Source organism: Rousettus aegyptiacus, unplaced genomic scaffold (assembly GCF_014176215.1).
Source record: "Rousettus aegyptiacus isolate mRouAeg1 unplaced genomic scaffold, mRouAeg1.p scaffold_m13_p_3, whole genome shotgun sequence".
Lineage (NCBI taxonomy): Eukaryota > Metazoa > Chordata > Mammalia > Chiroptera > Pteropodidae > Rousettus > Rousettus aegyptiacus.
The window spans coordinates 40,358,669-40,373,053 of record NW_023416306.1 but is presented as its reverse complement, the minus strand read 5'-3'; the positions used below and the strand labels follow the sequence as shown (position 1 = coordinate 40,373,053).

General features: G+C 35.5%; 1 protein-coding gene across 5 annotated transcripts in view; it reads left to right on the top strand.

Moving 5' to 3' along the window:
- The window catches only part of PCSK5 (proprotein convertase subtilisin/kexin type 5), a 400,819-nt gene that overhangs the window by 153,119 nt on the left and 233,315 nt on the right, over window positions 1–14,385 (top strand). For all 5 annotated transcript variants that reach the window (XM_036218095.1, XM_016127089.2, XM_016127088.2 and 2 more), the window contains one exon: window positions 1,569–1,741. In XM_036218095.1, coding sequence (XP_036073988.1) covers window positions 1,569–1,741 — 173 coding nt within the window. The remainder of the gene's footprint in view (window positions 1–1,568; window positions 1,742–14,385) is intronic.

Here is a 14,385-nt window from a genome sequence, read left to right as displayed (position 1 = left end):
AAACATTTGCTCTTTTTTTCAATGACAATTAATACTCAATATTTTATATTAGTTTCAGGTGTACAGCATAGTGGTTAGACATATAGATAATTTACAAAGTGATCTCCCGATTAGTCTAGTACCCACTTGGCACCATACCTTGTTATTAGAATATTGTTGGCTATATTTCTAACCTTTGGTTTCCATATCTCCTGTTTATTTACATCTCCTTTAAAAATCCAAATGTCTGGAAGAAATGACAGTCAAGAGATATAACAATCAAAAGCAGTGTTTTTAGGGATGCATTAGGAAATTTAATGTTGTCCAAGTATTTCTTTTATTTTTTTGGTAAAAAGTATTAAGGGCTATAGTATCATATCTGTCATGTAACAAAATAGTTCAGACCAACATTTGTATTTTTAGATAAAGAAAACATGGCAAAATTTTAACAGTTGTTGAGTATTGGCTATATCAGTATTCATTGTCATTCTATTTTTCTGTGTTTATAAGTTTTATCATTAAAAATTAAACACTTTTTAAAACACAACATATAGTTTCTTAAAGAATATTTTTATTTTCTACCAGAAATATCACCTCAAACCACAGAATATCTAAAGCTGCCTGATTTGGGGTTTTATTATTTAATCCTCATTTATTGGTAATCAATAAAAACTTGAAATTCTACTTGATAAATAACATTTTCCTAAGGAGTAAATCGGGGCTGCAGAAATATATATTTTAAATAATACAATGTCTCAGTGATGATATTTAGCATAAGCTGAAGGACTTATGTTTCTTTAACAATTAGTTGTTGCGCTTCTCCAAAATAAAAGGAAAAAGAAAAGCCTGGCATTTGGCATGTAATTTATTTTTGAGTGTCTGCATCTATTTTTGCAAATTAAGGCTAATAATAAATTCGTGTCTGTCTAATGGAAATATACTTAAATGAAGATTAATGACTAAGCATTGCTAAAACCCTTTGAGAATTGTTTGATATGTTACATACACAAAGAGTGTTCTCATTTATTATTTGACTTATAAATAATTTGGCAGAGAAATAATATATTAGGTACACATCAGTCTTACAGATTAGGAGATAATATTAAATACAGAGGAAATTAGACCAACCTAAATTGGCAGTTTTCCAAGTTTTTTAAGACTGCTAAGGTCAGAATGTTTTATATCAATTATGAGCACAAGTGATCTAATGAAGAGAAATTTAGGGAAGATGGATTGCTTGAGGCTCTCTGTCAACTACTCACTTACTGCAGGGATAAAGAGAAAGGAGAAATGGTGGAAACAAGAGAACAATGGATAAAAAAGGTTTTAAAGAAATTTTGCCCTTTTACATGCAATGTAACTTCCTTCTTCCTTCTTCCGCAAGAAAGCTTCAGAAAAGTCTGCATTTTTTCTATTGTCTTTTTCTGGGGAAAATATGCTCACTTAAGTGTTAGTTAAAAGTTTATTCTTTTCATATCTACCCTCCCCTCCCCCCCCCCCACAAATGCTGTGACTGCGATAAGTCTTGGATTGTTTGGGTATTATATAGCAAAGCCTCTAATGAAAGCTACTTCCTTTCTTTCTTGAAGGAGTGCGAATGTTAGATGGAGATGTCACAGACATGGTCGAAGCGAAATCGGTTAGCTTCAATCCCCAGCATGTGCACATCTACAGTGCAAGCTGGGGCCCAGACGATGATGGCAAGACTGTGGATGGACCAGCTCCACTCACCCGGCAAGCCTTTGAAAACGGCGTTAGAATGGTAGGTTTCAAAAGCCCCTAGGCTCATACCATGTTGATTGATGATGATTCTCATATTCATCTATCTATGAAACGATGAGGTCCAGTCCTCCAGTCTAGAGGAATAGATGGAGGTCATAGGCTGAACCAGGAGACTGGTTAATGGAAAGAGATGCTGAACCTTTGGGATTGGATGTTGTCTTTGTTCTGCAAATAAGCTAAATGCTAGAGAGTTTTCTCTGACAAGAACAGAAGTATATTGGGATGCTTAGATTTGTTCAAAGGAAATATATTCACTCACATGTTAACCTTGTGTTTGGAGAAATGTATTCCCGGCACTATAATTTTCAGGAAAAGTGGGGATGCTGAAACTGTCCAGTTGGTGTTGATAGATCATCCAGCAATGCCCTTCTGGGCATCTCTCTGTTACAGTTTCTTCCCTAGTTCCACCTCTCTCCTAGGACAACATAATTCTTATGCTGCTTCCTAAGTTCCCTTACCAGGCATCTTAACCCTTGGTTTTACTTGATTTTAAAATTCATTACTACTCTTCCCCCAAAAACTGACTACATAATCTAATGTTAAAACATCTGTTTCCTGCAACCAATCTTAAAAATAATCTTGCCTTATTTTAGTTAAACATTTTAATTAAATAAAAAATAAGGACACTGTATACTTGTAATTACGAAGGGAGGAGAGCTCCCCTAGAAGCAGGTCCTTTCTCTTTTAGTCGTGAATTAAACTTTAGATGACTTGAAGTATGCATTTTAATTGTGATCTGGGCCTAACCTCCCTTCCCTTCATCATTTCTTTCACTTTTTTGTAACGTAAGTCAACTCCACTCTTATTATCCATCAGCACATACTGCTTTTCTTGCAAGTCCCTGACCTACCCCATGTCCTACTACTATACAGACAAATCTTGTTTTACTGCCAAGCCTCAGTAAAAATGCCACCTCTTCCCAGAAGCCTTACTGCTCAATTTAGAATTAAGGGTGAGCGGTCCCCTTGTACCCCTATACTTTATGTTCTTTCTAGTGTTACATATAGTCTTTATCATATTGTGCTTTATATCATAGTTTTGTGTGGATCTTCCTCACTGAATTCTAAGTTCCTGGAGAGCAGAGCTTGTGATCCTCCCATCTGCATGGGCTTTGCAAAACCCATAGAGTACATTGAACTCTACTGAATACTCAGTAAATGTTTGTTGAACTTAATTTTATTTGCTATGAATTATGCTAACCACAGAGTTGTTATATAGTCTGCCCAGATTTTGGAGTGAAATGCATGCAGCTGATTAATGTAACATTACTGCTGGAGTTCCAGAAGTACTAAGGCTTCCACCTTTGTGGGATTGCTGTTAGGGTTTTAATCAAAAGACTGAGTTACTCGGAAATTGACTAGGGGCGGGGATGGAGGCTGGGTAGGGGAAGCTTATGCATTTGTTGTGTATGTACTTCCTAACTAAAAAGATTTTCAGATACATTAGAGCCCTTTTGAGCTAGAGGATAATGATTTAAATCATTGCTTCGTATTTTCCTTCAAAGGTGTCTGAACACCAAATGAACATAAATAATCTGATGATTTCTTTACTAAAGGTCTGGACAGCAGATTACTATTCTCTCTTCCTCTGTGCCATCAATAGAATGGTCATTCAAGCTAAATAAATTGAGCTTAGTTCATATTTGGTTTTCAAATTGTGTATGGTTCGTAATATAGTAAAGAGCAATCTGGAATTTTTGGTGAATAAAATACTTATATTAGTACTGCACATAATCTCATGAGTATCCATGTAGACTGAGTATGCCCATATTCAGTAGCTGTTATTGAATCAGATGATATGGACCAATGGTTTTAATTTTTTTTTTCAAGCTAGAGAATCTTTTATTCAATGGAGATCTTAACTGCAAGTTCAATGTGTAAAACTAATAAAAGGAGTACTTTGGAAAAAGGGTTAAGATCAGAAACAAGTTTATCTGAGAAAGCTATTCAAACTGATAGGAAGCTTACATTTAGAAAGAAATAATTTTGAGAAAATTTACTCCAGACTCATTATTAATGGCAGAACTAACCCATGCTTATTGTCATAAATCATACTATAAAAATGGAATTAAAAGTAGGTTTCTCACCCAACTAGATAGCCATTTTTAACCGTATGGACTGCATCTTTCTGTTCTCCCGTGCATGTTCACATACCGAATGGGGATCGCATGCCTCTGCACATCGCTGTTGTCACCTAACAGTGGGCATCCTTCCAGTGAAGCCCATAAGGATAGAAACTCGTTTATTTTAATGTTTCAAAATATTTGGAGTATAGACATACCATAATTTATTCAACATTTCACTGATGATCTTTTCAGGTTTTAATCTGGAAAGAAAAACGAGTTCAGTTTTTAAACAAACCATTTGCTTTTAGAGTTAAGGTAGTAACAACAAAAACAACAACAACAAAAACCTCTCAAAAACAACAAATTATTCTTTGGCTCCTAGCATTGCACATTCAGTTATGGAAAAGCAGCAGTGAACCATTTAAATGTGATAAGATCAACGGGATAGGGTTTTTATGTATCTAATACACAGGCTTGAGACTTAGGCTCAGGTTGAGTCCAGGATCTGTCATTTACTACTCTTTGACCTGATATGGATCAAATTACCTCTCTGCTTCCATTTCCTCATCTAAAGTAGGGTGATAATAGTACAGGGATATTATGAGTGTTAAATGTGGTGATAATGCATAGAAAGCAATTGATACAATACTTGGAACATAATAAGAAGTGCTCAGGAAATATATCATACATCATTTTTCCCTCTTGGAAGAGATCATGCCCTTCCAAAAAACTTTATATTTCTCCTCAGTCTCCTGTCTTTCTCTCCTCTACCATTTCCACACTGTAGAGTTCTTGAAGATTTCATTGAGTTACCTGTAGTGGTAGATTAAAAATGATATGGTAAAAGTCTGCAAAGACTTTGAGTTCTGTCCTATCATTTACTTTATTCTCCCTATATTTATACTACCCTTCAATTTCACTTGCCCTTAAAAGCACATCTTCCATTTCATTGAGATAACCTCTTGCTATCCAAATTCCTTTCAGTTATCCATGTTTGTAGTCTTGAACTTCATTTATATTTTTCCAAGAGATGTTTCTCTAAATATCTATGAATATATAATTTAATATTTTTAAAGTAGTATAGTCAATAGGTTTTTTTTTCCCCCAGGGGAAAGAAACCATTCACTCCCCTTGTTATTGAGCATCAAATGAGACAGTACATTTTATATTCTTTGAGATTATTCTAATTTGTATTTTTGATATAATAAACATTGCCAAAAATATAGAGAATAATTGGATAAATACTTTATACAAAGTTAGATTATAGAGCACAATAAATGATTTATTGACTGAATGATTTAAGGAATGAAGGAAGATATAACAATTTATTCAAGTAGCTAGGGGTATCTGTGTGACAGTTTAGAGTCACTCTGGCCTATTGGGATATAGGAACTGGAATTTATTATTTCTGTTAAATTTAGTGAACTCTTACTTTCTATACTTTGTAGATAAAGGAGTGAAGTTTTATATGCAGTACATAAAAGTCTACATTTTAGCAACAAGACAGAAAGACAGAAACAATCAAGACTATTCGAGCTTAGTATAAATGTTATGAATTAAATAAAAACCGATGGCTAGGGGAAGACAGAACTGCTTTAGTTAGGAGGAGAGTCGTCTTTGAGGAGGGAATATGTGAATGGAGACATAAATGATAAGAAGCCAATCATGAGAAGAAATGTGGCAGGACTGTTCTGTGCAGAAGAAACAGCAGCCTGAGTGGAGAATGGTTTGCATGTACTCACAGAACAGCTAATTTGGGCTGTCGGATCAACATGGACAGAAAGCGGGAGGTAGGAGATGGGTTGGAGAGGTAGGCAGGGGCCAGCTCAGCAGGGCTTTCTAAACCATGGAGGGTGCTTGCATTTTATTCTCTTACAGAAAATCGTTTTCAGCAGGGTAGTGGCCTGACGGGATACACAATTTTAAAAGATCACTGCTGTGGAGAGAATGGACTGCATATGCGGTGAGGGATAGGGAAGCGAAAGCGGAAGATTAAAATGGTTTAGCAAAGAGTTGATAATGAGTTGAACTAGGGTGGCGGCAATGTCAAGAGAACTAGACAGATCGGTGATAAGAGAAAGAAGCATTTCAGTATCAAGAAAGATTTCCACAAAGGAAATAAATAAATTTTACTCAGGGAGTACAAGTATTGACTGCATCCATTCCTTCTGCTTGCTAATCAAAAAATGTAGCAAATATTGGATTTCAAAATGCTCCCTATTTGTTTGCTATGGATAAAGATTTGGCTCAGTAGAATGTAACGCTGTTTTCAAAGACTTTAACAAAATCAAAATTGATTCAATTTATAGCCCCTTTAGAATTAATGTACCAAAATTGCATTAGAGAAACTATGTTGAATAAACCATGTCACAGTTGACAACTTGCTCTTTCTCCCAAAGATTACATTTAATTTGATGCCGAGAAGCTATAAAATTAAATGCAAGAATTGGAGGTATATAATTTGGGTTGCTTGCAATTAATAATAATAATGATGATGATGCAGCAATAGCATTTAACATTTGCCAGTCTGTTATACGATAGTCACTCTGTTAAGCCTTAAAATAGATCATTTTTAATCTGCACAATAATTTCATAAGATATTCTCTCCAATTTTACAGAAAATTGGTATTCAGCATAGCTAAAGAAGTCAGAACATTGGCCTCAAAGAAATCTAATAAATTATTTTACATGTTATCATTTCTATTTTATTTGTCACCTCTGACCTCCTTCATCTGCAACCAAATACTCTAGCTTTTCCCCTGTTATTATGGTGAATTAGTTGCTCATGTTCTTCTTTCATTCACCTCCTCCCTTTCTTCACTGGATATCATCTTTTCTCACCTCATCAGATATATGGCTCAATCAGTTCTCTTCCTTCATCATCAGACTTTCCCTCTCAGCTGTATTATTGTCATCCACATACCTTCATACCGTTACACTCTTATCTCAAAAGAGAGAGAGGAGAATCCCTCTCTTGTCTCCTTATATCCTTCCAATTACAACCTCATTTCTCTTTTTCCATTTAGAACAAAATCCCTTGAAACCATTGTTTATACTTGCCCTCTACAAGCTCTCTTTTTTCATTATCTCTTGATGCCACTACATCTGGACTGTGACCCATCACTCCATGGAAGCTGTTATTGTCAAGGTCACAGGTACCTCTTTGTGTGAAACCCAGTGCACTTGTCTGAACTTTTATATAATTTGTACTAACAAGGAGGCCTTTCTGGTTTTTCCCATCCACCATATAACACACTCATATAATTCCCAACCCTTCAGAACCTCTTCTTGCCAGTTATTATCCCTCCCTTTATTATATTTAGTTGATGATGATCTCCTCCAGAAAGACCCAGAGTTTGACTGTTTTGTTTGCTGTGTATTCTAAGTACTTGAAAAAGTGTCTATTTAGTAATTGAACAAATGTATGAATCAATGTACAAATGACTTCCATGCTAGTTTGCTACATAAACTGAATAAATTTACTTAAGAATTGCATCATTTTTTGATTGGTGGTTTGGAAATAAGTTATTAATATACATGGTATAGTCTCATGATTAATATACCCAGACTCTGGATTCCGACTCTCCAGTGAATACTTTCTTACCTTGTTCAAGTTATTAGCCTCTCTGAGGATCAGTTTGTTCTTCTATAAAATGGAGCTAAATGCCAGTAATCACTTTTTAGGACGGTTGCGAGGATTATATGATTAATGTCTATAAAATATGAAGCGGAGTTCCTGGAACATAGTAAAATCTTATTATGTTACAAATCTTAATCATCACTGCCACAGAAAATGCAAGAGTAATAAAAGTGAAGTATTGATTAATCATGCAAAATACTGTAGAAAGTCTTGATTGTTTGGAATTTCTGGGTTTAATCAATTTCACATTGCTGAATGATCTTTAGGGAAGGCAAGTGTATAATCTTGAAATTAATATAAAGGAATAGCCAAAATGAATGGGACAAAATATCCAAGGGGGCATTTTCTAAAGTTCATTCCACAACATACTAGTTAATAAAATGCTTTAAAAAGCAACAGAGTGGGGAGGGACAGAGAGATTTTGCTGTCAAATACACTTGAGAAACACCACTTATTATATGGTCCCTTTGGAAATTTTAAAGCATGTTAAAGGCTCTGAGAATGAACTCTTGCAGGAAAGAAATGTTTAACTTTATTTAATCAATGTCCTTATTTTAACCATATATAAGCTTTTATTTTCATGAATTTTTGTTGAAGTGCTGTTACATTTAATTTAATTTTAAATTCTTTGGAGATATTTTATGAAAATACAGCTAAACTCATTAGACCTTTAGAGTCAGAATGTTAGAACCAGAAATAATTTTAGTGGTTAAGTCATTTTTACTAACATTTCTTTGTTTATTTACTTATGGCTGTTACTACCATTAACCCATTTTCTCTTCCTAGAACTTGTGATTTCTTCTTTTCCTCACCTTAGTTATCCAATAAGTCTTTTTCTTTACTACTACGTAAAAGTCTATGGAACCTACCCTCTTGTCCTCACGGTTAGAACCAACATCTCTCATGCAGCCTTCAGCGATAGCATGCTTCCAAAACTTCCATCCTCCCAGCTTGAGCTTCAACTTTCAAATCTCTGTGAACACTGCAGCCAAAGAAGTATTGCTTATATGTAAATCTTATCATTTGTCTTCTCTTTAAAACTTATCACTGCTCCCTGTAACCAACAAGACACATTCTAAGCTTCTTTGGAGGGAACTTAGGTCTCTCACAGTTTTGCCAGGGGTCTCAGAATTAAAATCTTACATTTTCATCTTAGGAAAGCACAGTTTAAGAGTTGCTCTTATTCAAACTGACATGGTTCCACTTACCGTGGTGATTCTCTGACCTGGCTTCTTGGTGTGACTGGTGAATATTTCCTTCAGGGGAAACTCTTGGCTTCATCTACTCAGGCAATTCTAAATAGGACAATGACTTTATAAAATGAGAGAGTCAGTTGACAGTGTTTCAGACATAGGTGACCCAAGGTTTGGTGTCAGAATAGAAGCTAATTGCCTAAAGTTTTTTTTGACAGATTCTTTATTCTTTCATTTATTCGTGATTGCATTCAGGAGACATTCACTGGGTGGTTATAATATTCCCGGCACTTCGCTAGGTGGCAATGAAAGATAAATAACACTCAGCACTTGTCTTTGGGGAGCTCACTATATAATGATGAATAAATATTCTAAATAAAGTGCAAGCAAATTCCCAAAGTCCTTTCAGTGAATAGAATCTGATTAACAATAAGGACAGACTGAACAGCACACAATTACAAAACTTAACTGTGTGCAGTCTAGCTGCCTTGCATTCATCTTTTTTGCCCCATTTTGGTTATTAAACTTTAATAATATTTAGTGAACTTAATATTCAGCAGGCATCTAATGCACTGACAGCATTTCACAATTTTCTGACCAGTATGTTTAATAATATCCTTTAGAAATGAGCAAAAACTTGTAATCAAATCTTTTTCTTTCCTATAATCAAAAAACCTATATTAAGATTACCAGTACTTCGCTTATTTTACTCAAGAATTATTTCTTAAGTATTCACTATGTAACAAGCACTGGTTTGGCATTTATCTTGATCCTTTATCTAGAGAAATCATGTACCTCATTGTAGATATTATAGGAACGTAGTAATAGAGTTTGCTTTACCATTTTATCTACAAATAAACTTTCAATTCCAGGTCATTTTTCTTTGTGCTTTTTAGGCTTTGGGATGAAAGCATGCAAATGAATTCAATACCAAACCAATGCAAGGATGTGGAACAAAAGTGGGTGAAATCAGAATCACCGGCCCCTAATCACCTTGTCAGAACTGTGTCCTTTACCCATTTTCACTCTATTCTTCTATTCAGAGGTCCAGATGGCAACAGGGCATTTGATGAACATCTATTGGCTCATGCCTGGCTGTTAGTCTCTTATGAAATCTCTGATTAGTATATCCCCTTCCCATCATTGATTTCCTTTTGATTCACCAGATTTTACAACTAATTGGATATTTAAAATATTTTCTGAAAGCACAAGGTTGCTTTACAATCACATTGTGTATCTCTCTCTCTCTCTCTCTCTCTCTCTCTCTCTCTCTCTCTCACACACACACACACACACACACACACACACACACGTACACATACACGTATACGTCCACGTACATGTACACATTCTCCACCCTTAAATTAAAGGCATATGTTCACCAGGAGGGGAGAAAAGGGGTATAATAAGCTTGTGTAATAAAAGCAGTGATAATAATCGTAATAAAGTTAACTGATTCCACTCAGGAGGGATATGTTTTTATCTGATATACACCCAGCTGTAGCAGAATTGGTACCAGTTTGCATTTTAATAAATGACAGATTGCTGTTAAATTAGTTGGCAAATGTTGTAAAACTTGGAAAGATATATGGGTAGGCAAAGATAAACAAGGGAGCTTATTTAATATTGGTTTCACTTAATGAAAATTGACTTTACCTGAGGTTTGTTTTAAAAATTCTCCCTTAGGATCTAACTAACTATATACTGGTAAAACTCTGTGTCTTTTAACAAAGCTGTGAAGTGATTTGCCAAGTGAACCCAATATAAGATTATCCATTTTGAAAACAAAGAAATATATGTCTTTTATAAATACATACAGTTTCACATTCTGTAATCTTCACAAAGTTATCTGATATCCAAGTGTCAGATGTAGATTGCTGTGTTCTTGTGAGTTGTAACGCATTTTTATGGGAAGGAGCACAAATCTATTCTAGCCTTGTGTAGGTGTAAATGTCAAATATTTATTGTCACCTTGTTTTAGTTTAGAGATTCATTCTTAACTCTGTAATAGTTTATACTAACTTTTGCAAATTCCATTCTAAATTCCTTTTTTTCTACTCATGGATTAACCAGATATCAGTAACAGTCCTCTTTTAGTTTGTTTTGTTCTATTTATAGTGACTACTGGGCCACCTGGGGAGTAATTGAAGTCCTTATTACAGGAGTCGTTCTAGTAGAGTCTGGATGTCTTGTTATAGGAAAGATACAAAATCATATAGGAATTGGATGAGGTCAAGTTAAGGGTTATACCAATCCTGAGTTTCTGCGATTCATACATAGATTTGAGAAAGCTGATTGGGAGGATAGACAGTTCAGTTTTCTACAGTGAAATATGGCAGTAGCCAGAAAATAAAAACCACTATGTAATAAGGATAAATTGAACTTAGTTGATAATATCAAATGATTTAAAAGTAAATATGCTTTGATAGCAGATTTTTTTCACTTAACCTGAGCCTGCAGTCCTCATCTTTAATATAAAAATAATCAAACTTAATATTCAGGATTATAAATGTTGTTATGATTATTCAGAATTGTAAACATTATGATTCTTAATTCTGATAGCCACTTGAGTTAGGCATAGGGATAATCTCACAAGAGCTAACCCAGTTTATAGATTTAGAAGCCAACTCTTGGCAAAGTAGGTCACCTGGCCATTAGGAAGCATAACTATGGTTCTGACTTGGGTCTGTCTTCTTCCAAGCCTATGCTTTCACCACCATGCTCCATGTGATATTGGCTCTTGTCAAGCATATTATATGGGCCTGTCTGTGCACACTCAGCTCAGTAACTGTAATCCTGGTCATGAAAGTGAACACTGCAGCAGAGACCTCTCTGTTCTCTGAACTCCTGGAGAAGGTATCATCCAGGCAAATGATTCAGCAACTTCTGACCTTTACTATAGTATCTTTTTCTCTTCATGCCTGGATGCAGCCTGTGATGATGTAGAAAGTACTGGCCTTCAAGTTGCCATAACCCAGGTGGAAATCTCAGTTTGCTTTCTCTCTATCATTTTGACCTGGGGCAAGTGACTAATTTAACAGATCTTAAGTTTCCCTGAGAAAAGGCAATAGGAAGACTCTATGGTACTGTCATGAAGACTGATTGAGAGCTCACATGTAGAGTGCTCAGCCCAACTGCATGTCTCGTCCGCAGAGGAAGGACCATGTTTGATGTATCTCTAAGGACCCATAGTATCTGCTACTGAGTCTTACATACAATGTGAGCCTCATATTAATTGTAATTTTTTCAGAAGTATGATTCTCTTTAGTCAAGATTGCGTTTATGGAAGGAAAATGTAGAAGGCTGATTTTCTCTATGTTACGAGCTACTCCATGAAAGCTCAGGGTTATTGCTTCATAGAGCAAAGGCCAGTAACAGTGAAGCTTCATGGTGGGCTTTAGAGAGGGGCAGCTTGCTTACTCTTTCAGAGTTGAGCTGACAGTTGGAACTGGTCCATTATAGTCATTCTGTCACCTCGAGCTAACTTAGAGAAGAGTATAAACTTTTCATTATTGCTGGAATATCCCTCTATCCTCCTTTCCAAGTGCCTTCCCAAACATTTACAATAAATTCCTTTCTTACCCCTTTTGATAATAAATGTTTTTATTTTCTATGAAAGGAATTTTTCAAATTCTACTCCTTCAGTATAAATTTAAAGGTGATGGTATCTTTCCGGGCAGTTCCAAAATAAGTAATTAATGTTGATATTGGCAATGTCTTTCTCAGTTTCATAAATCTGGCTCTCCTAAAAGTCTAAGATGATTTTGCTTTTGCTCTGACATGACCCAAAATATAAAAACTTTTGGCAGGCATGTCTTTTTTTCACCCTAAATGGGAATACTGGGATTGTTGGCTGTACCCAGAATAGCTGTTGGTGCTGTTAATTATTGATCATGATTATTTCAGAGAGAATATGAGATTCACATGTACTTTTTTAGCTGTTTGGAATGAGAAATTGAGAAACCTAATCTTTATGCTCCTCCTCCCAACCAGTGTTAGCAGTCTCCATGCTGTGGAAAAACAGCTTGCACAGAGCTCAAAGCTTGGAGGACTACGGTAGTGACCAAAAGTAGATAACCTGAATCTTACTGAGGTTTCAGTGAGTCAGATGAGGAAAACAAGGTCTGAGAAAAAATTACCAATATGTATTGACCATAGATAGAACATTAAAATTAGACATTTTGGAATTGTTGATTTAGCAAATGAGATAGGGGAGGAGGAAAAGCTTTGAGGAAGAGGAGGTTCCCCTCTAATCCGCTATTGTTAATTAAGCGATGTTTCAAGCGTTTTCAGGAACACCCAGTGCCAGTACTAGTTAGTGGGGATCAGTATTGGTTGAGGCGAAACTAATCTTAGCTCTGCCACTAATTGGCCCGGCTAACTTCATTTTCTTCATTTTTTTTTTTTATGTAGAAATTTACATTTTTACTGCATGAGCCCGTTATGTGTCCAGCTTTAAAGAATCTCCTTAGCACTTTACATGGCTCCAAATGTTTATTATGTGAAGTTCCTAAATGTACAGTTCCTAAAGGTTAATAGGAATAAAATTGTTTGAAGGCATATTTATTTCCATTAGTAAATGCATCCAGTCTTTATTTCCTACTAGATATTCTACTTTACTTTCTCCATGAAAGACTGATTTTCTTCCAGCTATACTTTAAAAATAAACAGAGAAAAAGAAATCTCGACTGTGGTAGTACTATTTAGCTCCTACTTTCAGGAGCCAAGGGCCAGACTGTTGTGCACTCTGGTGATAAGGCGTAAGAAGCTGTGTTATATGTGCAGGCCCTCAGTGTCACCCCCTTCTGCAGAAAGGGCAGCTCTGACAACAGGCTTCATTCCACCAAGCCTTTGTCTAACTGATGCTCTACTAAATTTATATCCTGGTAGATATGATAATAAGCAACTCAGTTTGTTTTTTCTTTATGTTCCATAATAAACATACAGTAGCTTTTCATCAGGAACATGGGACTCAAGGAGTTCTACATTAATTATACTTTACACTACTTTTTGGCCACATTACTCAAAATACCCTTTTAGAAAACCATGTGAAGTCACCATTAGGTTCCTTGAATTCAGTGCACCACGCTGCTCATTCGTGTACTAGAACATGAATGATATTGTACAAAGACCCTAAATGGAGGTTATAAGTGGCATTTAAAATTTTGTCATTTTGCCAACAAATATATGAAAAGATATTCGACATCACTAGCTATTAGGGAAATGCAAATCAAAACCACAATGAGATACCACCTCACACCTGTTTGAATAGCTATATTCAATAGGACAATAACAAATGTTGTAGAGGTTGTGGAGAAAAAGGAACCCCCATACACTGTTGATGGGACTGCAAATTGGTACAGCCACTATGGAAAATAGTATGGAGGTTCCTCAAAAAACCTAGAATTGATCTACCATATGATCCAGCAATCTCTCTACTGGGTATTTACTCCAAAGACTTGAAAACATATATCCAAAAGGATATTTGCATAGCGATGTTCATATATGCCTTACATTTAAAAATGTGCAGCTGAAACTTGGATTTCGTTAACCAATGTCACCATAAAAAATAAAATAAAATCAAATAAAGGTCTATCATTTTACCAGAAATGCTTGCAACTACCGCCATTAGCAATTGATCCCATAATTATTATTGGGCTCTCTATTCCTTTAAAACAGAAGTCAACTGCATTTGGTATGCTCTGGAAGCATATGAAATGGACTTT